Below are 23,347 nucleotides of genomic sequence, written 5' to 3' on the forward strand. Positions count from 1 at the left end.
TGATACAGCCCAAAATGGCATTTGCCTTTTTTACCGCTGCATCACACTGCCTGCTCATGTTTAGTTTACAATCCACAAGTACCCCAAGGTCTCGTTCACACACAGTGTTACCTAGAAGCGTATCCCCCATCCAGTAGGCATGCTTTTCATTTTTCTGACCCAGATGCAGAACTTTACACTTATTTTTATTAAATTGCATCTTGTTCTCATTTGCCCATTTTTCCATTGTGTTCAGATCTCGTTGAACTCTGTCTCTATCATCCGGAGTATTTGCCAGTCCTCCCAATTTGGTGTCATCTGCAAACTTGATGAGTAGTCCCTCCACCCCCTCATCTAGATCATTAATAAATATGTTTAAAATGCCGGGCCGAGCACCGAGCCCTGAGGTACCCCACTACTCACCTCCCTCCAGTCTGATGAAACACCATTGACAACAACTCTTTGAGTGCGGTTTTCTAACCAATTCCCTATCCACCCAGATGACTCCCTTATTCAGCTGCTCTCAGGAGAACTAGAAGGGGAAGAAGAACTGTTTTTTTCTGTCCCACTTTTCACTACCTTACAATCACCTTCCCTTCCTCTCCCCACACCTCACACCCTGTGATGTGAGGTAGGTGAGGCTGAGAGAGCTCTGACAGAATTGCTCTGTGAGAACAGCTGTGACACGACAGGACTGTGCCTGGCCCAAGGTTGCCCAGCTGGCTGCATGTGGTGGAGCGGGGAATCAAACTCTCTAGATTAGAAACTGCTGCTCTTAACCACTACACCACACCAGCTCTCTAGCTGCTTTCCCCCTCCCTGAGCCACTGCCCTTGCTGCACCCGCAACATGAAAGGACGGTTTGCTCTCCCTCCTCTTGCTCCTCTGGGAATAGCCCCCAGTGCTTCCGAAGAGTCACCTCTGCCTTCCTCGCTGGACTCTGGTCTCCTTCCCCCTAGAATGTAATCCCCACTCCCAATTCCCTCTCCTTGCAGTTCCTCCCCCACCCCCCAGGTCTTTCCATCCTGGACACCTCCATCGTGTGGAATGTTGGGGACCGGGGCAGACTATGGCGGCCTTCTTCCCTCTGCTCCTGCACTTCCAGTCCCCACCCTGATGGAACCAGGGCAGGCTGCCGGCACACCGGTCAGCCCCACGGACAAATCTGATACCTCTCCCCAGAGGCATGAGACAGGATGCCAAAAGCACAGGTTGGAAACTCTGGTCAAACATCCAGATTGCGCAGATTCTTGGCCCAAACTTCACATTCTTAGCAAACCTCTGAGGCTGCTTTCTACTGAGTCAGGACGATGACCTCCCCAGGCTCTGGCTGGCAGCGGCCTTCCGGTGTTCCAGGAGGTCCAAGGGCTTTCCTGGACCTTCTACCTGAGACTGTTCTTAGAGATACCCGGGAAGGGAACTGAAAGATTCTGCATGCAAAGCAAGTGCTCTGCTACTGAGCTATGGCCCCTTCCCTAATTAACGACCCGCAGGGATTATTAATTGCATAACAAGCGGGAGCCCTGCGTATTCATCGGGGAGCCAAATCCTCCCTCCCCTTGCGGTCCATTCGGCGTGCAGCCTTCCAGGAATACGCACCAGAGAGAGAGTGTCCTTGCCGTATGATCTCGCCCCACTCCTCAGGATCTTTTCCGGCCCCCTAAGAAGGGGCAGGCCACAGTCCCAGATGCCAGGCGTCCTTAGAGGCCAATCTCCTACCCCTCCATCCCTCGCCCCACTCACTTCATAATGGGTTCTCTGCCCCACATCTGTCCTCGGCTGCCTGGTAGAATCCGCAGTGGCACCAGAGAACTGGGGAAGCCCAACCCTCACCCACTGGGGCATAAGGGAAGCCTCATGGGATCAGACCAGCGCTCCATCAAGTCCAGTGTCCTCCTACACTCTGTGGTCAGCCCATCTGCCCTAGAAGGTCAAAGGCCTTCAAGGCCTCCCCCAGCACCATCTCCTGATATCTGTACCCAGAGGTGTCCAGCTTCCAGATGTGGAGGCTTCCTTCAGTAGCCTAGACCAGGGGTAGTCAACCTGTGGTCCTCCAGATGTCCATGGACTACAATTCCCATGAGCCCCTGCCAGCATATGCTGGCAGGGGCTCATGGGAATTGTAGTCCATGAACATCTGGAGGACCACAGGTTGACTACCCCTGGCCTAGACCATGAGGGACCTCTCCTTCCTGAACCCGTCTAGTCCCTTGTGCCCCTTCCGGTCACTACATTCCGTGGCAGCAAATTCCACCCTTTTAGTACACAATGAGTAAAGAAGCACTTCCTTTGTCCATCCCAAATCTACTGCTTGTCTGTTGGCAGCCTCAATTTCTGGAGTCAAGGGAGAAGGAGACCGCCCCCCCAGTCATCTTGTTTTTGTAAACCAGACTTTTTAGCCTTTCTTTGAAGAGAAAGGGCGTTCCAACCCTCTAGTTGTCTTGCTTGCCCCTTCCATATTCATCCCAGGTCTCCAATAGCCTTCCTGAAATCAATTCACCAGAAACATACGCTGTATTCAAAATGAGACCACACTATACCTCTACGTGGAGGTTGGGGGGGGGGGGGAGTGTTCACCAATTTTGCTGAAGGGGAAGGGGGTGTCTTCCATAGGGACCTTGCTCCCCCCATCAATGCCCCACTATCAGTTTGCCCATAGACTCTGACTTTGGAAGAAAATAACATCCACAATTGCGATAGCCTGACATTCACAGAATGTATCAATACAGCAACACTAGTTTATCGATAGCTTTGTGAATGCTGAACCCGGAATGGTTTGGTCAGCATGTCCTTGGCTTTGCTTGCATTTGGTTTCCCTCTGGTTCGGGCTGAGCTGGCCACAGGGACAGCTGTCCTTTGGAAGGAACGATGGGCACACGTACAGAGCAGAACCCACATTCTCCTCCCTGCCCTGATGCAAAGCAAGCTATCCTGTTTAGGTTCTGAGGATCTTTTAGGAGCAGCGAGATCACTTGACACAAGATAGCCCAGACCAGGACCATTTCCGCACTGAAGGCTTCATGCTGGGCTGCGGGCTGGAGTTTCAGCTGCGGCAGGTTGCCCTGTCTCTTCCTGCTCCCGGAACCAGGGAGCATTTGGCCCGGTTCACCTCGTCTACCCTGCATTTGTGCTCCTGCACAGGAGCCTAGGCAGCAAAGTTCCCAGTGCGGAAATGATCCAGGAAAGACTTTCCTTCTGGAACCTGGCAGTCCAGAGAGCTCCCAAGCCTGCAGTACCCTCCCTTATTTAGAATGGAGGAGAACCAACCAAAGGGAGCCAGCCTTAAGCATGTTCCCCAGGACCCACAATCCGGTCATATCACTCCCACGGCTTTGGCTGCAGAGCCCCTAAACACACAGGCTGCATGAACCCACCCAGTCATATTCCTTTTTCTGTGCCCCCTCCCCACACATGTCCAGTCTTCCCGGTACTCACGGTCATTGCACACTGGGCCACCGTACGAGGTCATAGTGCAATCACACGTGTAGCCGTCCCATTGCTGAAGGCAGACGCCCTGGTTGGCGCAGGAATCCTCCGTGCAGGTGGTGCTGGGACCTGGGGCATGGGGGAAGGACAGCAAAAAAGAGACAGAGGTTTCAGCCAGCTGGATCTAGCCCTTTCCTTTCCTTTCCTGATTCCTCTCCTGTTGATAATAAGAAGAACTGGAGTAATGTGAGAAAGGGGCGCAGCCAGCGAAAATTGACTGCATCGTGCAATACTAATAATACAATGTCAGCTCCTAGAGAGAAGCCAGCAGTTCCCCTTCTCTGATGCCTGGGGTTTGCCCACGGAAACCTTCAGAGGCTGGCAATCTCTAGCATGGACTGCTGCAAAGATCGCTGTCTGGGGCTGCCCTTGAAGACAGAAGCTGCGGATGGTACAGAGCTCTGGGGTGGATTGAAAAGAAGGCTTTGCTCAAATTTAGCACCTTTGCACCAGTTGCCAGCTGTGGGTGCCGGCTCTTCCCTTGTGACCTGGGCCAGGCAGCCGCCAAGAAATCTGAGCTCCCCAAAAGGGAGAAAGAAACCTACAACCAGCACACCAAATGATAAAACAAAAAAAGATACCATCTGTTACAAGAAGATATATAACTCTAGAAGAACAATTCGGCTTTAATAAATATACAGGATAGATTAGATCAGCCTTTCTCAGCTTTTTCACCATTGAGAAACCCCTGAAACATTCTTCAGGCTTCGAGAAACCCCAGAAGTGGTGTGATTGTGCAGAATAGGGTTGGGAAACAGAGCTGTGTACAAGCCCACTGGGGGCTCTCCCATTCCTAGCCCATCAAGCCCCATGACTGGACATTTCGGGAGATGGGTAAGTCAACTTGATCCTATATTGGGTCATATTACCCAATAAACGTTTAACCCATTAAAATATATATTAAAAATTCATTAACTCCCACCCATTCAGGAAACCCTTCCAGAGCCATCAATAAACTCCAGGGGTTCAAGAAACCCTGGCTGAGAAAGCCTGGATGAGATCGATTAAAAACAGGGGTTTTCAACCTGGGGGTGGGACCCCTTTGGGGGTCGGACCCTTTCACAGGGGTCGCGGCAGGGTGAGCAGCTTGGCCGGGGGCGAGGCATTGCCACTGTTGCCGCTCCTCCTGAAGGCTCCCACCAATTTATATACAATTTATAACCAATTTATATGCAATCACGAACAATGGATCTTCACGCCATTGGTCAGTTTTGGTCTAATTTCTGTGAAAGAACCCTTGCATCATTTTATGGTTGGGGGTCCCCACAACATGAGGGACTGTATTAAAGGGTCGCCGCATTGGGAAGATTGAGAACCACTGGATTAAAAGACTATCATCTAGTCCAGGGGTAGTCAACCTGTGGTCCTCCAGATGTCCATGGACTACAATTCCCATGAGGCCCTGCCAGCGTTTGCTGGCAGGGGCTCATAGGAATTGTAGTTCATGAACATCTGGAGGACCACAGGTTGATGACCCCTGATCTAGTCCAAGTAAAAAAAAAAAAAGATAAAGATTTTTTAAAAAACCACGTAGACCAAACACGTTCCAATGAAATAGTTTTCTACAGTGGTCCCTAAAAACACACACGTATCATATAGTAAAACATCAGAAGTGTTGGGCTCAGCCCCTCCAATAATTCTCCGCAGAACTTGGGTTTGGGAAAGCAAGATGTGCTCTTTCCACTGTACAACTCAAGGGCAAGATCATTAAACGGCCTCCCGTTGATAATTGGTGAGGCGGGTAGGCAAAGAGATCATTTCCACGGCCATTTCAAACAAAGGGGTTGAATCAATGGCTGCCCCTTGGACACCCAAAGCTCATGGACCCCCCCCACGAACTGCCACCAAACCGGGGGGGGGAGTATCCCAAATGAATGTCATCTATCTAATTGGGAGTGGTCCCTAAAGGACCTCGGTGCTATACGGTTCACAGGGAGACCCCCAACGCTGGCTTAGGAGGGGAAATGTGGGGGAGATGAGAGCCAACCCTTTCTGGGCTCCAAATCCCCTCCCACAATTAGGGATGCCAGCCCCCAGGTGGGCCCAAAGACGAAAACTAGTTGAACCCACGAGGATGAAGACGAAAAAAAGTGCGACAACGAAGCTGTGCGGTAAATACTCCTAAAGCAAAAAAAAGTTTACCCTCTAGTACTAATTGTATAAATCCTGCACCTCATTCTTACCTTGTTCTGGCGAGCTCTGGATTTATAACATCACACCAGAACGTTTTTTTGCACAGCTTCATTGTCGCACCTTTTTTCGTCTCCCGCCTCTAGGTGGGACCTGGGCATCCCCCAGAATGACAGCTCATCTCCAGCTTAGAGAGCTCAGTTCCCCAGGAGATAATGGATGCTCGGGAGGCAAGGGTAGTCAAACTGCGGCCCTCCAGATGTCCATGGACTACAATTCCCAGAAGCCCCTGCCAGCATTCGCTGGCAGGGGCTCCTGGGAATTGTAGTCCATGGACATCTGGAGGGCCGCAGTTTGACTACCCCTGCTCTGGAGGCTGGTCTCTATGGCCTTGTACCACGCTGAGGTTCATGCCTCCCCAGGCTCCACTCCCAAATTTCCAGGAGTTGGATCTGGCCACCCTCCCCTCCCCTGCCAGCAGTCAGGGGGGCATGGCGACCCTACATCCCCCCACCCCCCCGCCGTTATTCCCCTCCAAGGCTTCCTTCTCCCTGGCCGAGGGCAGACAGTGACCCCTCCTGCTCTCTTACCATCACAGCCCCTCTCGACCTGCCCGATCCGGTGCAGGGCGTCAGCGATGAGGTCTGGGAGTCGGCCGTTGAGGTCCACGGAGGCCAGGCAGCCCTGGAAGCCATCCCGCGAGGCCACCAGCTTGGGCAGGTTGTTGAACATGTTTTTGCTTAGGCCTCCGATGTACAGCTCCCCTGCAGGAAGGGAGAGAGGCATCAGGGCCTGCCTGCCTGCCTGCCCTAAGGCCCGGAACGCCACCTGCCAAGAGCCAAGTGGGAAGACCTGGGTGCGGAGATTAGTTCAAGCTATATTAGATTACTTGGAAGTAATTCTGAGCTAAGGTTTGGGGACCCGGGGCCAGAGCTTGGCCTGCTTCAGGGACCCAACTCCACTTTGGATCAAGCCCCACCTCCATACCCCCTGGGGATCCAGCCAACTGGGTGTAAAGACCAGTTAAAAACTGCAGCCTCTAATCCAGAGAACCCACTTTGATTCCTTGCTCCTCCTCTACATGTCGTCAGTTGGGCGACCCTGGGCCAGTCACAGATCTTTCAGAGCTCACTCAACCTCACTGGGTGTCTGTTGTCGGGAGAGGAAGGGTAGGTGATTGTAAGCTGCTTTGGGACTCCTTCAGGTAGTAAGAAGCAGGGTACAGAAAACCAGCTCTTCTTCTCCTTGGAATGACACCTCATCTCCAGACTAAAGGGATGCAGCCCACCGAGGTCCCTGCCCTCTCCAGGCTCCACCCCCAAACTTCCCCAGGCTCCACCCCCAACCTGGCTCTGGCAACTCTACCCCCTCCAGCAATGGGGGACCGGGCAGCTGCCCCTGGACCCACTGCTGCTAGGTTTATTCTCCCTAAAGTCAAAGATCTTCCTGCCCTCCTGGAAGAGACCTGAGATATTTCTCATGGGGGGTTCTGCTCATGGTGGGACCATGAACGTGCACCCAAATGCTCCATGCGGTGAGTTCCAGGCCTGCCTGGGTGCAGGATGATGCCAGGAGGCTAGTTTGGGAGAAGGCAAAAATACAACCACGGGAGCTCCCAGCAGAAGGGAAAGCAAAGGGTATGAGAAGCGGCCAGTGAGGCTGGGCGGCGTGCCAGCACTGCAGCTGGATGGGTGGGGTGGGGTGGCTTCCTTTGTGCAGATCAAGGAAGAGAAGCAGGAGCTCGGACAGGCTGTCCCAGGGCAGGTCAGAGGGGAAGTTGTTAGCCAGAGGCAGTTCTCTTCAATTTCTAAGCCTCAGCGTCCAGAGAGCTCAGTCTGGGGAGCCCCACAACACGTACATCAAAAACAAAAAGCCCAGTTTAAAAGACGGGGTTGTGTTGTCAACAAGGGTCAATCGAAATTCCTCCCACCAGCCCAGAGGAATCTGGGCAGCCAGGAGCCCCCTAGTGCCAACACTGGGGAACTGCACACAACGGGGCCTTTGGTTGGGAAGCCGGGTCAACGCCCCTGGCCCTTCCACAAGGGCCGGGATAAAGAGCCGAGACCCCAGGAGGGGAGGCAGAGGGAGGGAAGGAAGGTGGCTGCGGCTCACCCTTGAGGTCCAGGTTGCGGGCGCCGTTGGAGTGCTGTGTGACGGTGCGGGAGTCGATCTTCAGCGTGTGCACGTTGTTGGTGTCACGAGAGACGATGACGTTGTGCCACTGGTTGTCGTTGACTGGCTTCTCCGAGTTGCCCTTCATCAACGAGGGCCCGTTGCCCAGGTCGAAGACATAGTGGATGTACCTGCAGAGGAGGCAGAAGGGTAGAAAGGTTACCTGGACCACCCAGTCTCCTCCCTCACCGCCCCCAAGGCGAGAGACACCCCTGCACCAGCCTTGCACAGCAAGGGACAAACTGAGGGACTTGCTTGTATACAGGGGCAAGAGAAATAGGCAACTTAAGCAAGCAAGCCAAGCCACACACTTTGGGAAAAGGTAATCGGAAGGGGAAGAAGAGGGTGGGAATCCCCAAATGTGAGAATCGGCCAGAGCTTGAACCTTACAGAGGAGAGGAAACCCTGACCAAAGAACTGCAGCATGGGTGGGGGGCAGGAATGGGATCCGTGGGAACTGTCAGAATGCGCCCCCCCCTGTCCTGGATGCCCCATGGCTGAGAATGCCCAGATGTTTCTGGTGGCTAGAGAAATTTCATGGAGGATGAAGGGACCAACTCAGAGACCAACCAGATTTTTGATGTCTGAGCTTTTGAGAGCCCAAGTTCCTTTGGCAGAGCCAGCACGGTACAGTGGTTAAGAGCAGCGGCTTGGTGTAGCGGTTAGGAGTGTGGACTTCTAATCTGGTGAGCCGGGTTTGATCCCCCACTCCCCCACATGCAGCCAGCTGGGTGACCTTGAGCTGGCCACAGCACTGAAAAAGCTGTTCGAGCAGTGATATCAGAGCTCTCTCAGCCTCACCTCCCTCACAGGGGGTCTGTTGTGGGGAGAGGAAAAGGAAGGTGAATGTAAACTGCTTTGTGACTCTTTCAGGTAGAGAAATATAAGAACCAACGCTTCTTTTTCTAATCCTGGAAGCTGGGATTGATTCCCCGCTCCCCCCACATGCAGCCAGCTGGATGACCTTGGGCTCACCACAGCACTGATAAGGCTGTTCTGATCGAGCAGTGATATCAGCCTCACCTCCCTGACAGGGTGCCTGTTGTGGGGAGAGGAAAAGGAAGGCGACTGTAAGCCGCTTTGAGACTCCTTCAGGCAATGAAAAGCAAGGGATAAAAACCAACTCTTCTTCTTCTTCTTGTCAGATGCCTGGAAAATGGTGCACAGGCGAAGGAGGCAGCCGGGTGGATCAGGGGAGATGGGGGAGAAGTCCGACAACTGTTCTAGCCTCATTGGGAGGTTTCAAGAAAATTCCTCTCTAATCCATGACACGGAAGTAATCATCTGCTTCCCAAGACCATTTTGAAAATGTATCAAGATAATAACTAATATATATGTTGATCGAGAGCTGCTGCGGGGTAGTGGCTGGAGACCCAGGTTCGAATCCTCACTCTTTCCATGGAACTTCCTGGATAGATTTTGGGCTATTCACACCCTGGAGAGAGAGCCAGTTTGGTGTAGTGGTTAGGAGTGCAGACTTCTAATCTGGCAAGCCCAGTTCGATTCTGCACTCCCTCACATGCAGCCAGCTTGGGCTCACCACAGCACTGAGAAAACTGTTCTGACTGAGTAGTAATCTCAGGGCTCTCTCAGCCTCACCCACCTCACAGGGTGTCTGTTGTGGGGAGAGGAAAGGGAAGGTGATTGTAAGCTGCTTTGAGACTCCTTCGGCTAGAGAAAAGCGGCATATAAGAACCAACTTGGACACCGTTAAAAATGAAGATTAAGCAGTATTTAAAAGACCATTGGGCTGCTGCTAAGAGACCGGGCAAAGGGTGTTTCAGGGGGGAAGTGAGTTGTGTGTGTCTATGCAGGAGAATCTCCGTTGGAGAAGGCAGGGTCAGAAACCCTGTAAAGGTTATTTGGCCCTGCTGGTGGACCTCCTGAGGGCACCTGGGTTGTGGCCGTGGTGTGACAAGGAGCGTGTTCTTATGAAGAAGGCAGTGCGGCTGGCCAACAGCAGGAGGGTGGGTGTGCTCAGAGAGAGGAACAAGAGTGGTCCTTGGCCAGCCAATGGGAACAAGCTGAGCCCTGCATGGGGCTTGCCTCCATCCCTCGGCTGCAAAGCCAGCTTTGCCTGGGGAGAAAAATGGTCTGGAGCATCAGCTTGGTTCAGACAAGGGCCGTCCGTGACACTGCAACTAGCCCTGGTTAGTACTGCACGCAGGCAACGCCAAACCACGTCCGACCATCTCGCATCTTGACAACCCTATGAGGAGTCTAATTCATATAGGGCAGGGGTGGCCAGACTGTGGCTTTCCAGATGTCTATGGACTACAATTCACATGAGCTCCTGCCATGTTGGAAGTGGCCAGCTTAAGATAGAAGTGGTATAATGACACTTAACACACACAAGTTCAGAATTTTTTTCTAGAGTTGCTTGTTTCTGCTCTACATCAAGCCCATATGACCCCCACCACGCCATGGCCAGTTCCCCATGTCTTCATGAAGACTACAGGGAGAGGCTCTCCTGACTGTCCCGTCCACCAAAGATGCTCACTGGGCAGGTCCACAAGGGCCTTTTCAGTGGCAGCCCCACGGTTATGGGTTCACCTCCCTGGAGAGGTACGCTTGGCCCCCCTCACTTCAAACCTTTAGGTGGGAGCTGAAGACTATTTTATTTAGGACCGCTTTAATCAAAAGCGTCCTAAAGCATGGCTTTACATGTCAGTGGCACACTACGGGCATTTTATTTTATGTGCTTTTGTTTACATTGTAAGCTGCCTTGAGCTCCAAAAGGAAGAAAGTTGGCTAATAAATGTTTTACATGAATAAACGTTCACCTGATGCTTCCCCAGCCCTACAAAAACACTGAGTGGACGAGGGGAGAAGTCTGACACTCCTCCTGATGGGCTGTGGTGTAGTGGTTAGGAGCTTGGTGTAGTGGTTAAGAGCAGTGGCTTCTGATCTGGTGAGGCGGGTTTGATTCCCTGCTCCTCCCCCACATGCAGCCAGCTGGGTGACTTTGGGCTCACCACTGCCCTGATAAAGCTGTTCTGACTGAGCAGTGATATCAGGGCTCTCTCAGCCTCACCCACTTCACTGGGTGTCTGTTGTGGGGAGAGGAAAGGGAAGGCCTTGAGACTCCTTTGGGTAAAGAAAAGCAGCATATAAGAACCAACTCTTTTTCTTCTACTATTTGTCCCGAGGCGGGTGGGGAAGCTCTGCCCTCTGGCTCCAAGCAATAATAGGCACAGGTAACAGGAACATAATGGCTAACTATACCTGTCATCATAGACACCTCTGCAACCCCAGGTAGGAAGCCAATCCCCCAAACGTGGCTGAAAGGCTACTTTCAGCATGGCAGGTTACGTGTGGATGGGCTTCTCTCCATGGCAACTGAATACCCCCCCCCCTTGCTCTATCGACCCACCTGCTCATGCATGAAATAGAAATCTGTCACAACTAGGACCAGGATGGCGAGGGACTGGCCAGCTCCCTAGTTTTTGCACCCGACTAAGTGGGAGTCTGGCCCTCTGTCAGGATTGACACATCACTTGTGATTTCATGTTTGCTGCGATGCTTGAAAAGCAGTTTCACAGCCCCGCCCCAAAGAGAGCATCGACTGACCGTTCTGTGTCCCAAGAGCCCCATGATTTCCTTCGTACAACGATATCTGCTGAGTCCTTTGACCGGCAGGCATGGCCATGGCAAAAGAGCCCAAACAAACAAGATACCGAGATGAGTGGACATAAGAGATTAATACTTTTGTCGGGGACTGGCCCGGAGTACGGTTACAGCTGCCAACTGTGAGACCTGGAGACTTTGGAGGGAGGACCTGGGGGGGGGGGGTTGAGGAGGGCAGGAGGGGCCTCAGCAGGGTCTAGTGCCCTTAGTGCATCCTCCAAAGCAGCCATCTTCTCCAGGGGAACTGATCTTGGTTGTCTGGAGAGGAACTGGAATAGTGGGGGGCTCTCCCAGTAATTTAAGTGCAAACTTAAATGGACTCCGGGGAATGGTAGAGGACAGGAAGGCCTGGAGGGTCATTGTCCATGGGGCCGCGATGGGTCGGACACGACTTCGCACCTAACAACAACAACAACTCCCAGTAATACTTGGAGGGGGGCAGCTCTAGGCATGGTGGGGTAACGGTCGAACTTCATGGAACAAGAGGCAGCTTAAGCGCTGGGGGACAGAGAAGGCGAACGGGGCGGCTGGGAGAGCGAGAGGTGAGCACACAAGGCCAATGATGCTGAAGAGCAGGTCTGCTGGGGGTTACTCATGCTGGCTGGCAGTAAGGTGGGCAGAAACTTTCAGCCCACAGTGAGAGCCCTCTGCACCAGCAGGTGGGGCTTTGGGCTGGGCTATGGTCCGCCACGGGCAGGGCTACGCAGCTTCGGAGGCAGCCAGGCCAGTGGATGCCTCACCCTTTGACGAGCTCCACTACAATGAAGTCGTTGCCGTTCCCGCTGTTGAAGAGGAGGAGCCCGTCGGTGGCCGTGGTCTTGAACTGGAAGAAGAGGTGCATGGAGGCGTAGGCTTGGAGCGTGGCCAGCGCCAGGTAGCTGGCTTTGCTCTTGAAGGTGACCGGGTCGGCGATGATGCTGCGGAGGCCGAAGCGGGCGTTGAGCTCGCAGTAGCTGATGTCTCCGTTCTTGCAGAGGTCCATGTAGGGCAGCCCGTTAAAGACCAGGCTGCTCAGGTGGCCGATGAAGTTGGAGGGCACCACCGAAATGAAGCGCCGCTCCGTCATGATGCCCGTCTCAATGTTGTGGAACTCCAAGCGCGTGTGGGCCCCGGCCATCTGCCCTGCTTGGACCAAGCACAGGCCAAAGGGACACTGTTAAAATAGAGCCAAGCTAGGCTGCAGGGAGGGGGACGGGGGGCCGAGACAAACACTCCTTCCAACTGAGTGGTAGCCCTACCATGGAGTGTTTCTCCACCTTCCCTAAACCTGTCCTTCCTAAATCCCTAACTCGGCCCATATTCCCCACCCATCACCTCTATTTATAAGCCCTTATCCTTCCCTCAGCTGCCAACCTCGAGAATTGTAGACTTTTGTGGGCAGACTGCCACCTAGTGGGCGACGATTGCGGTGCCACCTAGCGGAAAACGAGGGAACTGGAAGGACGCGCTATTCCTCCTGACGGTGAGCATGCGTAGATCTGGATGCTACATCCGTGTGCAGGTGAACAAGGGGTCAAGCCCTCTCAGGGGCCCTCCCGATCAAAGGAAGTCGTCCTTCCCACAAAGCATCATCCCCTCCCTCCTCTCCCCCCAAGGGCCCAGCTAGTAGCCCCGGCACTTACCTTCTACCGTGACGTTGTCTACCGACAGCTGCAAGTTCTTGCCCCGCCTGACCACGCGGACCGTGTGCCACTCGTTGTCGTTGAGTTTCTGGCCAGCGAAAAGGGTCTCGGGGCCTTTACCTGCAACAGGTGGGCAGGGGTCAGGGGCGGGGCTGCTGCACTGGGGGCGGTGAACGCATTTTCCCCCTTCCCGGAAGAGCATCTCACAAGACCCCGCAAGCAAGGAGGCAGCCCCAGCGACCCCGTTTCCCAGGACCCTCTGCCCCCGTTCCCCACCAGCACCCCCCTGCTGCGGGGCCACAGCGCTCCACGCAGCCCCCCAGCTGCCAGCCTGCCCTCGCCCGGGGAAAGGGCTGGAAACGAAGCCGGCAGGCCGGCGGACCGGCACTTGGGCAGCCCCCAGAGGGGCACGGCCGGGTCATTTGGCCAGCGCTGAGATGGCAGCGGACCGAGAGCGCCAGGGGATCTGGGCCGCCTGGACTCCCCGATGCAAAGGAAGGCGCCGGCCGTTCCGTGCAGGGGCCGACTAGGAGGCTTAACCGGCCCGGCAGTGAGCGGAGCAGGAGCGCGGGAGTCAACGCAACGAGGGCCACTCCACACGGTCTTGGCCCAGGAACCCCTGCAGGACCCCCCCCCCCCCCAGCACTTTCCGGGCCGGTGTAAACAGCCAGGCCGCTTGGGGGAGGGGAGATTAAAATAACAATTTCGCATTCAACGGGGACTATCTAGCCGGGCTAAATGCGAAGTTTGGCGCGGAGGGACGTTCACACGGATTCCCGGTCTGAATTAGCGCACGTGTGTTCAAACATCCGCTCCCTCATTTACCCAACCTTCTGCAAGGGGGCTAGGCAGAGGTCCAGAGACTGTAGCGTAGCATTTATAAATATTACCTCTTGCATCCCACCCACCCCGGTGTGTCGAACGAAAGTATAGCTTGCCACCTGGTGGCCAAAGTGAAAACTGCAAGGAGGCCCGGCTCCCGGATTATAAGGTTGCTGCAGCAACTTCCGAGAGCACGCGCTACGGCCCTGCGGAGAAATCTGGGTACTACAGACACCCAAATGCATGTGCTGCCGCCTGGTGGCAGAAAACTTCCTCTGGCGATTTAAATAAAAGGCTACTGCCTCGTGGAAATACGCGGGGCATTGCATCTTCCGATGAGAAAGGAAACTAGTTTTTGCATAACAGTCACAGCATGGACATCCCCACCAACTCAGGACTAATTTATTAAATTCTGCTGGTTGCAGAACAGTCAAGTCCTGAGCTAATGAGGGAATGCCTCTCAAGACAATTTCCTTTTGCTGGTACCCAGACAGGATCCCCCTCGAGGCCTAGGGCTGGATCAAATTCCTGGGCCCCACCACTTCATGGGGTACTAGAGCTGCCCACTCTGGTTAGGAACTACCCAAAGATTTGGGGGTGGAGCTTAGTGAGGGTGAGCTGTGAGGAGGAAAGGGGCCTCGGAAAGATATGCTTTGGAGAGGAACTGATCTGTCATTTGGAGACCAGCTGATGCGCTAGTTCTCAAGCCCACACCTGGAGGGTGGCATCCCTAAAGGGATGCCTGCCCAGCTCCTAATGGACCCCAAATTTCTCTCCAGCCCCACTCCAAAAGATCGTGTGATCATATCAAACTCCAGCCCACTCCTGCCCCCTCCAGCCACTCCTTGCTGGACATTAGACCATGATTTATAAATTACCCCAAACCCATGAGCCCAGAGGCAGCCAGATCCCAGAGCGGGGAAAACCCACATGCCAGTTCTCTCCCCAGCTCCCGGAAGGAAACAGAGTCAAGGGCAGCCAAAGCAGAGAGGCCAGTCAAGAGGGCAGGAGGCCTCAGCAGAGGTGGGCTCTGCGTCCTCTGGCCAGTACTACGGCTTAAGACAGCAAAGGTCAAGAGCACCACTAAACATGCACAGAATGCCTTTCGACGCTATCGGCACACCTGTGCGTTTTGGCATCCGTGTGAAAAGGGGACAGAGCTTCAGGCTCTCTTTACAAAGGAAGGCCTTGGGAGGGGCACAGTCTGAGGTCCAGGATACCTAGGTCTCTTCCTCGGGGTGCTTGAAATTCAGTTTTGCAATCAGGCTTGCAGAAATCCGCATGGCTGTAATATCACTGGGCACATGGTCTTGAGAGGAGAGAGATTTCTGCCAGGGAATTAAGGCCTAGATTTCTCTGGCTGCCCTCTCATTATGCAGCCTTGGGATCTCCCCCCCCCCCCTTCCGTCGGCCTCAGTTTCCTCTCCCCCCTTCTGGACCAGCCCCCCGTTGTTGGCTGGGGAACTCACCTGCAGCTGGTGCTCCGAGGTCTGGCTTCCCCTGGTAGATCCCTGGACTGTGGCCTTGGCATCCTGGCGACCCCACCACACACCTGCCTACTCACTGGCGAGCAGGGAAAACGGTCCCAGGATCAGGATGGAGCGACAGGGTTGCCCAGCGAGGGCATCCTTGATCACAAGAAGTTCACTTGGCCTGGGGAAGTTTGCCTCTGGGGATGCAGAGCTGCCCTCTGGGGGCTCATTGGAGAGGAACCGGGGTGGGACTTGGGAGGGGGGCAGTAAGCCTCTGTGGGAGTTGGGGAACAGAGCCTGAGAAATGGCATGCTCCAGGGATCCCCGGCCTTTTCGAGTCTGCTGGCACTTTTGGCATTCTGACACAGTGTGATGGGCGCAGCCACAAAATGGCCACCGTGGGAGGCGGAGCCAGCTACAGAGTGGCCATTGCAGCTTACCTTTACTCGCACCCTGAGAGTCCTTGTGCTGTGGTGGCAGCTGCTGAGGAAGCCATTCCAGAAGAATCCACACAGCCAATCAAACCTTGAATGGCCAATCAGAAGCTCCATGGGGTAAAAGACCCAACTGACCCCACCTACTTGTTAAAACACTTGATGGGGGTCAGGAATAGTGTTGGTGGGAGCTGCGGGGGACCCCACCCCGTGAAGCATAGAGTTTGTAAGGAAAATGCCGTATAAGGCTGGTTGTCTCTGAAAAGTCTGGGCCTCCAAGCAGGGATGACACCCTTGCCCAGCTCCAGTTTGTGAAAATGAAGTGTCAACAACCATCAAGTAAAGCAGGGGTAGTCAACCTGTGGTCCTCCAGATGTCCATGGACTACAATTCCCATGAGCCCCTGCCAGCGTTTGCTGACTACCCCTGAAGTAAAGGACAGGGGTGTCTCCAGGGCTTGATCAAGAAAAAGGCGCTGCTTAAAAGGATGTGACATCTTCCTTTGCCTCAAAGGCCCACGGGGAATGCCAGGCCCACCTGCCTGCCGAAACGTGGCTGGACCACAGTGGATTCCTTGGGGAACGAGAGGGGTCACGGAGGGGTGAGGGATCTGCTTTGGATCCCGCAGGACTTTCTGCCCATGAGCGGCCAAAAGACACGGCAAGAGGCATTTGGGGAAGAGGCGGCTGAACGGATGCCTGCCCCACCTTGTCCAACTTGTCCATATGCAAACGGGCAGACTTTTCAAAAGCACGCCAAGGGAAGAGCCCCCACGACAGATGCCCCTGGCCCCTCCCGCCAAAGGGGAAGGGCTACACCTGCACACCACAGACAGCTTTAGCCTCGGACCCTGTCGATTTGCAGCCATTTTCCAAACGTCCTACTTTGCAAACGGGAGGGAGAGCAAATCGGTTCCTCCTTGACCAAAGGGGGAGTTCCAGCCTAGCTGGGCTTTTTGGGCCCACCCATGGTGGCCCTGCGGTGTGCTCCACCCAGCGGTAATTCAGAGCCACGCTTTAGGGATCCTCATCCCCAGAGTCCTCAAAAGCACTCCTTTATGGTAAGGGCCCTTCACAAAAACACTGCCCTCAAATTGTGCATTTGTCTGAAACTCTTCTCTCAGGTGTGAACCAGAAGTAAACTGGTTTGAAACTGGTGTAGTATGAGGATGCTTTGCTAACTAAGGCTGCCTATGGGCATGAATGTCAGTGCTATGTCCTTGTAGGCTCCCCCATCACCCCTCAAGCCCACAACCTCCCATCAGAGCCCCCCACCCCTGCCCCTGGGCAAGTGGGAACTCCAGCTTCAGAGCTGAAGGGTGGGACTTGATTTCTGTAGCTGTCGGTGACATTTTGTGCAGATGCTCAGCGGCAGGGTGGGCGGTCTTCTCCAGCTGCTCCCAGGCTGTATAACTTGAAAACATTCTCTGCTCCACGAAGTAGAGTGTTCCCTGCAATCCCCCCTCCGCCATGAAGGGCGTGAAGTCTTTCGTTCCCTGAGAAACTCTGTCTCGAAACTCCAGAGGTTGCATTGATTTCCTGACCTCCCACAAGCCCTTGCAAAAGAGGAAACTGAGGTACGGAAAAAACAAGATGGCGCCACTCACCTCAAAGGTATCGTCACGAGAACCCAGGAATCCTGGCCCCCAGCTGGTTTCAGGGTGGGAGTGGATACTACGTTGTTGAGGCACGAAAGTGGCAGAGGGGAGTATATCCTGCCAGTACTCCCGTCTGTGTGAAGCCATTAGCTAGGGGGAGTGATGGGAATCCGAAAGGCTGCCGTAAAGGACGGAAGGGAGGGGTACAATGGCCCCGTTCTGTTCCAGGAGCTGGGGACAGAGCCTAGTTGGCTACTGGCAGACTAGCCCTCCTCTGCATCCCACACAACCATGGGGGGCCGCACTGTGGCTCTCCAGATGTCCTTGGACTACCATTCCCATGAGCTCCGGCATGCTGGAGCACCTCAGTTCGGCCACCCCTGCTTTAACCCTTCCCCTCCAGGACAATGCTCCTTCGGGCCCCGACACACACGTACACATTCCCCTTCGTCTTCAGAAATGCAAAGCGAAAACCACAGGAGTCAAAGAGCGAGTAGGAGAAAGGAGCGAACGAGAAAGAAAGAAAAAAAGAAGGTCAACTTACTGGGGTTACAGCCTATCCTGACACAGTCTGAAACGGGGGTGGGGGGGCGAGGGCGGGGGAGGGAGAGAGAAGAGAACGAGAGAGTTTTATATCCTTCAAGGTAACTTCTGCCACCAAACACCCAAAAAAGAAGCAGCCCACCATCTGGGGACAGATGCGCAGCAAGGTGGACGCTGGCCCTTGCACTGGGGTGGGGCCAGGGGTGGCTGCCCCCTGGAGGAGCAAGAGTGGGAGAGGACTCTGGTGTATCCTTTCCCATCCCCGTCTTCCCCCCTCCCTGCCAGCACCTATAACCTCTGGGCTGAGGACGCTGCCCAAGTCCCTCTGTCTATGCACAAAGCAGCTCGTTTTATCAGGGGCCGGGAGGGCATGTTTCTTGGCATGGGAAGCCCTTCAATGCAAATGCATGAGCTGGGCTCACGACCTGGAGTCAGGAGGCACGGCAGAAAGGGCTGGCAAATCACACCTGATGCATGGCAACCCCACGGGATTTTCACGGCAAGAGATAAACGGTGCCTGCCTCTGAGTTGCAACCTTGGACTTCGGAGTGGGTTTGCCATTGCCTGCTTCTGAGTTGCAACCTTGGACTTGGGAGTGGGTTTGCCATTGCCTGCCTCTGAGTTGCAACCTTGGACTTGGGAGTGGGTTTGCCATTGCCTAACTCTGAGTTGCAACCTTGGACTTGGGAGTGGGTTTGCCATTGCCTGCCTCTGAGTTGCAACCTTGGACTTCGGAGTGGGTTTGCCATTGCCTGCCTCTGAGTTGCAACCTTGGACTTGGGAGTGGGTTTGCCATTGCCTGCCTCTGAGTTGCAACCTTGGACTTCGGAGTGGGTTTGCCATTGCCTGCCTCTGAGTTGCAACCTTGGACTTCGGAGTGGGTTTGCCATTACCTGCCTCTGAGTTGCAACCTTGGACTTCGGAGTGGGTTTGCCATTGCCTGCCTCTGAGTTGCAACCTTGGACTTGGGAGTGGGTTTGCCATTGCCTGCCTCTGAGTTGCAACCTTGGACTTGGGAGTGGGTTTGCCATTGCCTGCCTCTGAGTTGCAACCTTGGACTTCGGAGTGGGTTTGCCATTGCCTGCCTCTGAGTTGCAACCTTGGACTTCGGAGTGGGTTTGCCATTGCCTGCCTCTGAGTTGCAACCTTGGACTTCGGAGTGGGTTTGCCATTGCCTGCCTCTGAGTTGCAACCTTGGACTTCGGAGTGGGTTTGCCATTGCCTGCCTCTGAGTTGCAACCTTGGACTTGGGAGTGGGTTTGCCATTGCCTAACTCTGAGTTGCAACCTTGGACTTGGGAGTGGGTTTGCCATTGCCTGCCTCTGAGTTGCAACCTTGGACTTCGGAGTGGGTTTGCCATTGCCTGCCTCTGAGTTGCAACCTTGGACTTCGGAGTGGGTTTGCCATTGCCTGCCTCTGAGTTGCAACCTTGGACTTCGGAGTGGGTTTGCCATTGCCTGCCTCTGAGTTGCAACCTTGGACTTCGGAGTGGGTTTGCCATTGCCTGCCTCTGAGTTGCAACCTTGGACTTGGGAGTGGGTTTGCCATTGCCTGCCTCTGAGTTGCAACCTTGGACTTGGGAGTGGGTTTGCCATTGCCTGCCTCTGAGTTGCAACCTTGGACTTCGGAGTGGGTTTGCCATTGCCTGCCTCTGAGTTGCAACCTTGGACTTGGGAGTGGGTTTGCCATTGCCTGCCTCTGAGTTGCAACCTTGGACTTCGGAGTGGGTTTCCCTGCAGGATCAGCCCTAAGCATCCCAAAGCATCCAAGAAAAGTGTGCATCCAACCTTTGCTTGAAGACTGCCAGAAGAGTGGGAGCAAACATCTCCCAGAATGGCAACTCATCGCCAGGCTACAGAGATAAGTTCTCCTGGAGAAAAGGGCAGTTTGGGAGGGTGGAATGCATGGCTTGCACCCCACTGACATCCTGCCCTTCCCCAGACCCCTCCTGGCATTACCCAACTGGAGTTGGCAGCCTTAGCTGTGAACTGGTGAGTGCGACTGAAGCCAGAAGGGTCGCAGGGGCCGCAAGAGGAGTGGGGGGCTGGCCTCAGGGCCTCCTTGAGACTTTTTCTCCCTGTTTAGAGCAGGGCAGCAGCTCCTGGCTAGAACAGCTGCCATGCGTGCCGATCGCCTCACAACCTCGGAAGCCATCTTGGCCCTCTCTGATCTGGGGGGCGCTGGCGTTTGCAGGGGGTTGACCGTGCCCAGGCCCATCCTGTCAGTGGCGGCTGAGTTCCCCGTTTGTCAGGAGAAATGCTGGCAATTTCTGAGAGGCTCACTCAGGGTCCACTGACATCCACGGTCCTGGATCGGAGTAAGTTTTGGGCACTGGGTCCGGGATGGTCAAGGCCAATGCTGATGTTCACCAAATTTTGGACTGCTGTTGGTCAAAGGGAATCAGGGGACATACTGAAGGTGGGAGGCGGAGACTCAGCTTCCCCTCAGGTGATTCCTTTCGCTATCCAAGTCAGGCTGGAACGGCTGGTTTGTGCACAGACACACCCTTCCCACTTTCTCGCAGGGGGCGGGGACGCCTGACTGAGCCACTTCTCCTTCAGGGCCCCACCCCTCTCCGACCCTTCTCTTCTTTGCCTGGGATTCCTCAGTGCGGACCAGTGGCCACCTTGCAAAGACCAGCTGTGCAGGGGGAGGAAAATAGGGCAGCCCTTTCCATCTCCCACCCCATAGCTACAAAGAAGGGGCAGTGCCAAGCTCAGAAACAAGGGGGCGCTGCACTCCCTTCAGCAACCAAAGGTGCTTCCCAGTATGGAGGCATCCCAAGGGAATTCCTTGCATCTGCACTGGCTCCAACTCCCTGCTCCCAAAGAACCTCCCGAGCCCGAGGAGCTGTCCCACGCAGGGTGGAGAAGAGGATGCCTAGAAATCCACCTGGCACCATGGGCGGAGCTTAAGATCACTATGGGGAAGGCAGCAGGATGAGACAAGGAGCCCGGAAGGGCCCTTTGGGGAAAGTGCTGATACAGGGTGCTTTTTTCACGGCTCCTTGGTCTCTGCTGGCCCAGGGAGTTTCCACCAGGGGATCGAGCCCTTCCCAGGAAAGGGCTGCAAGGTCTTCCCTTCCACAGGCTACACAGCTGGGCTTGGTGCGCATCGTCAACCGCAACAGAAGAGTGGGAGCAAACAGCCACAGGACCGAAATCCCCGCCCACAGGGGCCGACGTGGGGCAAAGGGAAAGCCCTGGGGCAGTGGGGAGAAGAATCCCGGGGAGCTGTAGTGGGAGGGGGTGTGATGTGGGGAGGAGGAAGAGAGCCATGCCAGGGATGGAGCAGGCAGCCGTGGGTCGGGGCATTTGGTCGCAGTGGCTGTTTGCTCTGGGCTGGCCATCGACGTGCCAATGAAGGGTCAAAACCCGAGGTGGAGTGAGAAAAGGGGTCTTTAGAAAGAAAGGGAGGGAAAGAACCCCTTTTCCCACTTGGCCTCCTCGTGGGGCCCAGAAAAGCGTTGGGAGGAAAACATCCACCCTTTTCTGTGCCCCGTCTCGGGCCCGCCTTGGCAGAGAGGGCTGTGCCCGCTCTGGCTCCCGAGGAAGGGAGTCAGGTCTCTCCAAGGCTGGCTCAGGCTCCATCCAAAGACCCAGTGAGTGCAGGGAGCACCAGGAGGCTGTTACCGGGATCTCACTGCAAGGCAATGTTTTGTGTGGTCTTCGCGAGGGAGACAGCTGTGAAAAATGGTCACATTTTAGAAACCAAAACCCACAGGATCTATGAGCAGAACACAAGAGGGATCTAGTCGCTGGCTGACCGATCTTTCCTTGCAAATCATGTGCATCTTGCGTTCCACCCAGAGGCTTGGACCCACTGGAGCATTTTCAGAGTTTCTGCCTGTGCAGCGCGACTTTCCCGCATTCTCCTTCCTCTGGCAGCCCAAAATACCCCCCTGGAACAATATTTGGGCTGCAGCAGAAGACGAGAAAAGTCTCGCCCGGCGGGTGGCAATCGTTCCATCTTTCAAAGTGCTCTGAAGGACCCAAGCCATGGCCTTCCCCCACCCCACCAGAATCATGTGCCACAGAACGTGGGAGCCCCTGCTGGACCCAGCTCCCCTCAGACACGGCTGAGAAGGGCTGGCCAGCACCACGGGCCATGGCAGGGAGCGCCTTGTGGCAGACAGCACCGGATGAGGGGCAAGCCCCGCCCCGCAGAGCCCTGGCTTGTTAGTTACCTAGGTTAACGGTGAGCTTCATCTGGCCCCCGTCGAGCTCCAGGCGGAGAGTGTCGGCCGACTCCTTGGAGGTGGTGGCCATCATGAAGCCGTAGGCCCGCTGCGACATGAAGCGTAGGGAGACGTCTTCGGCCTCCGTGTGCATGACCGTCGGCAGCATGATCTTCATGTACATGCTCCCATCGTAGCTCAGCACCGTGGCCTCTGTCCGGCACCAGACGGGAGAGAGAAGCCAAGGAAGGGAAGGGTTACTTGCCTGGGAGACTCTCCCAAGGGAGTGGAATGGCCTCCTCCAGCTGAGCCCCAAGGGTGGCCTGACATGGACCATGTCTGCTCCCAGCCTGGCCTAGAAGGGACTTCCTAGGGGAGGAAAGGGAGGTTCGCCTGCAGCATTTTGAGCCTCTTCCACAAAGTTTCTGCTTCCTCAGTGGCTGGATCAAGGCCAGCCTATGCCGCCTCCTCTGCCTGGGGGTCTGGTCTGCCACAGAGATTTCTACAATGTGGGCCTGATTCTCCATGCCTGTTGCACCTTCCTTATTTATTTATTGTTTGATTTATTGGCTTCTAGGGTTGCGTCCTCCGGCGGCTTCAGCAAGCACCAAAGCCCAAGAAGGCTCTGTCTACACTGAATACTCTACTTGGAGCAGCAAAAACAGGGAGTTGGGGTGGGGGCAAGGTAGGAAACCCTCCCCACCTGCCACAGCAATTTGAGCCCCAAATACCACTGCTTTAGTATTCCACGGGCTGGAACACTTGAACCCAACTCTTTAGAAAAGTTAGCACCTGGTTTGGCCCTAAAACGGTCTTTCGTAGGCTTCTTCTTGCTGTGGGATTCTATGGCAAATATTAGTTGTCTTTATTCCCATTCTAACAGGGATCAAAATAGCTTAGCCAAAGTTACCCTGTTGTGATGCATTTGGAGCTTGTACATGCCCAGAGGCACCCTAAGGAGCTGAAACAGCCCATGAACTAGCCAAGAAAATTAATTCTTACAATGTTACCAGTTTGCCCTGCAGAGGCTGCTGCATTCAAAACCCAGCACCAAACTGGTGCAAACAATGGCTCACCCATTGACTCCTTCATGCAAGCCAGTTCCACGTTTTGGAGAGCCCTGGGCAGACAATGCTCTGGGCCCCTTCCCTTTGCTCCCCATCCCTTCCTCCTCACACCTCCCTTTCCTGCTCCCCACCTGACTGTGCACCGTTTTCCCCGTACACAAGCCTTCCTGTAAAGTGAACGGCCAGTCTGTCCTTGGATCCAGACCGGTGGTTTGGCAG

The 23,347-nt window shown here is 54.8% G+C and overlaps 1 protein-coding gene across 28 annotated transcripts in view; it reads right to left on the reverse strand.

Moving 5' to 3' along the window:
* The window catches only part of NRXN2 (neurexin 2), a 444,528-nt gene that overhangs the window by 194,921 nt on the left and 226,260 nt on the right, over positions 1-23,347 (reverse strand). For 13 of the 28 annotated variants that reach the window (XM_077327760.1, XM_077327722.1, XM_077327706.1 and 10 more), the window contains 7 exons: positions 22,071-22,274; positions 17,886-17,912; positions 13,017-13,136; positions 12,135-12,519; positions 7,708-7,898; positions 6,186-6,359; positions 3,415-3,534 (listed from right to left, as the gene is read on the reverse strand). In XM_077327760.1, coding sequence (XP_077183875.1) covers positions 3,415-3,534; positions 6,186-6,359; positions 7,708-7,898; positions 12,135-12,519; positions 13,017-13,136; positions 17,886-17,912; positions 22,071-22,274 — 1,221 coding nt within the window. The remainder of the gene's footprint in view (positions 1-3,414; positions 3,535-6,185; positions 6,360-7,707; positions 7,899-12,134; positions 12,520-13,016; positions 13,137-17,885; positions 17,913-22,070; positions 22,275-23,347) is intronic. The other 15 variants (XM_077327915.1, XM_077327768.1, XM_077327818.1 and 12 more) reach the window with 3 other exon arrangements.

This window comes from Paroedura picta, chromosome 1, assembly GCF_049243985.1.
Source record: "Paroedura picta isolate Pp20150507F chromosome 1, Ppicta_v3.0, whole genome shotgun sequence".
Taxonomy (NCBI): domain Eukaryota; kingdom Metazoa; phylum Chordata; class Lepidosauria; order Squamata; family Gekkonidae; genus Paroedura; species Paroedura picta.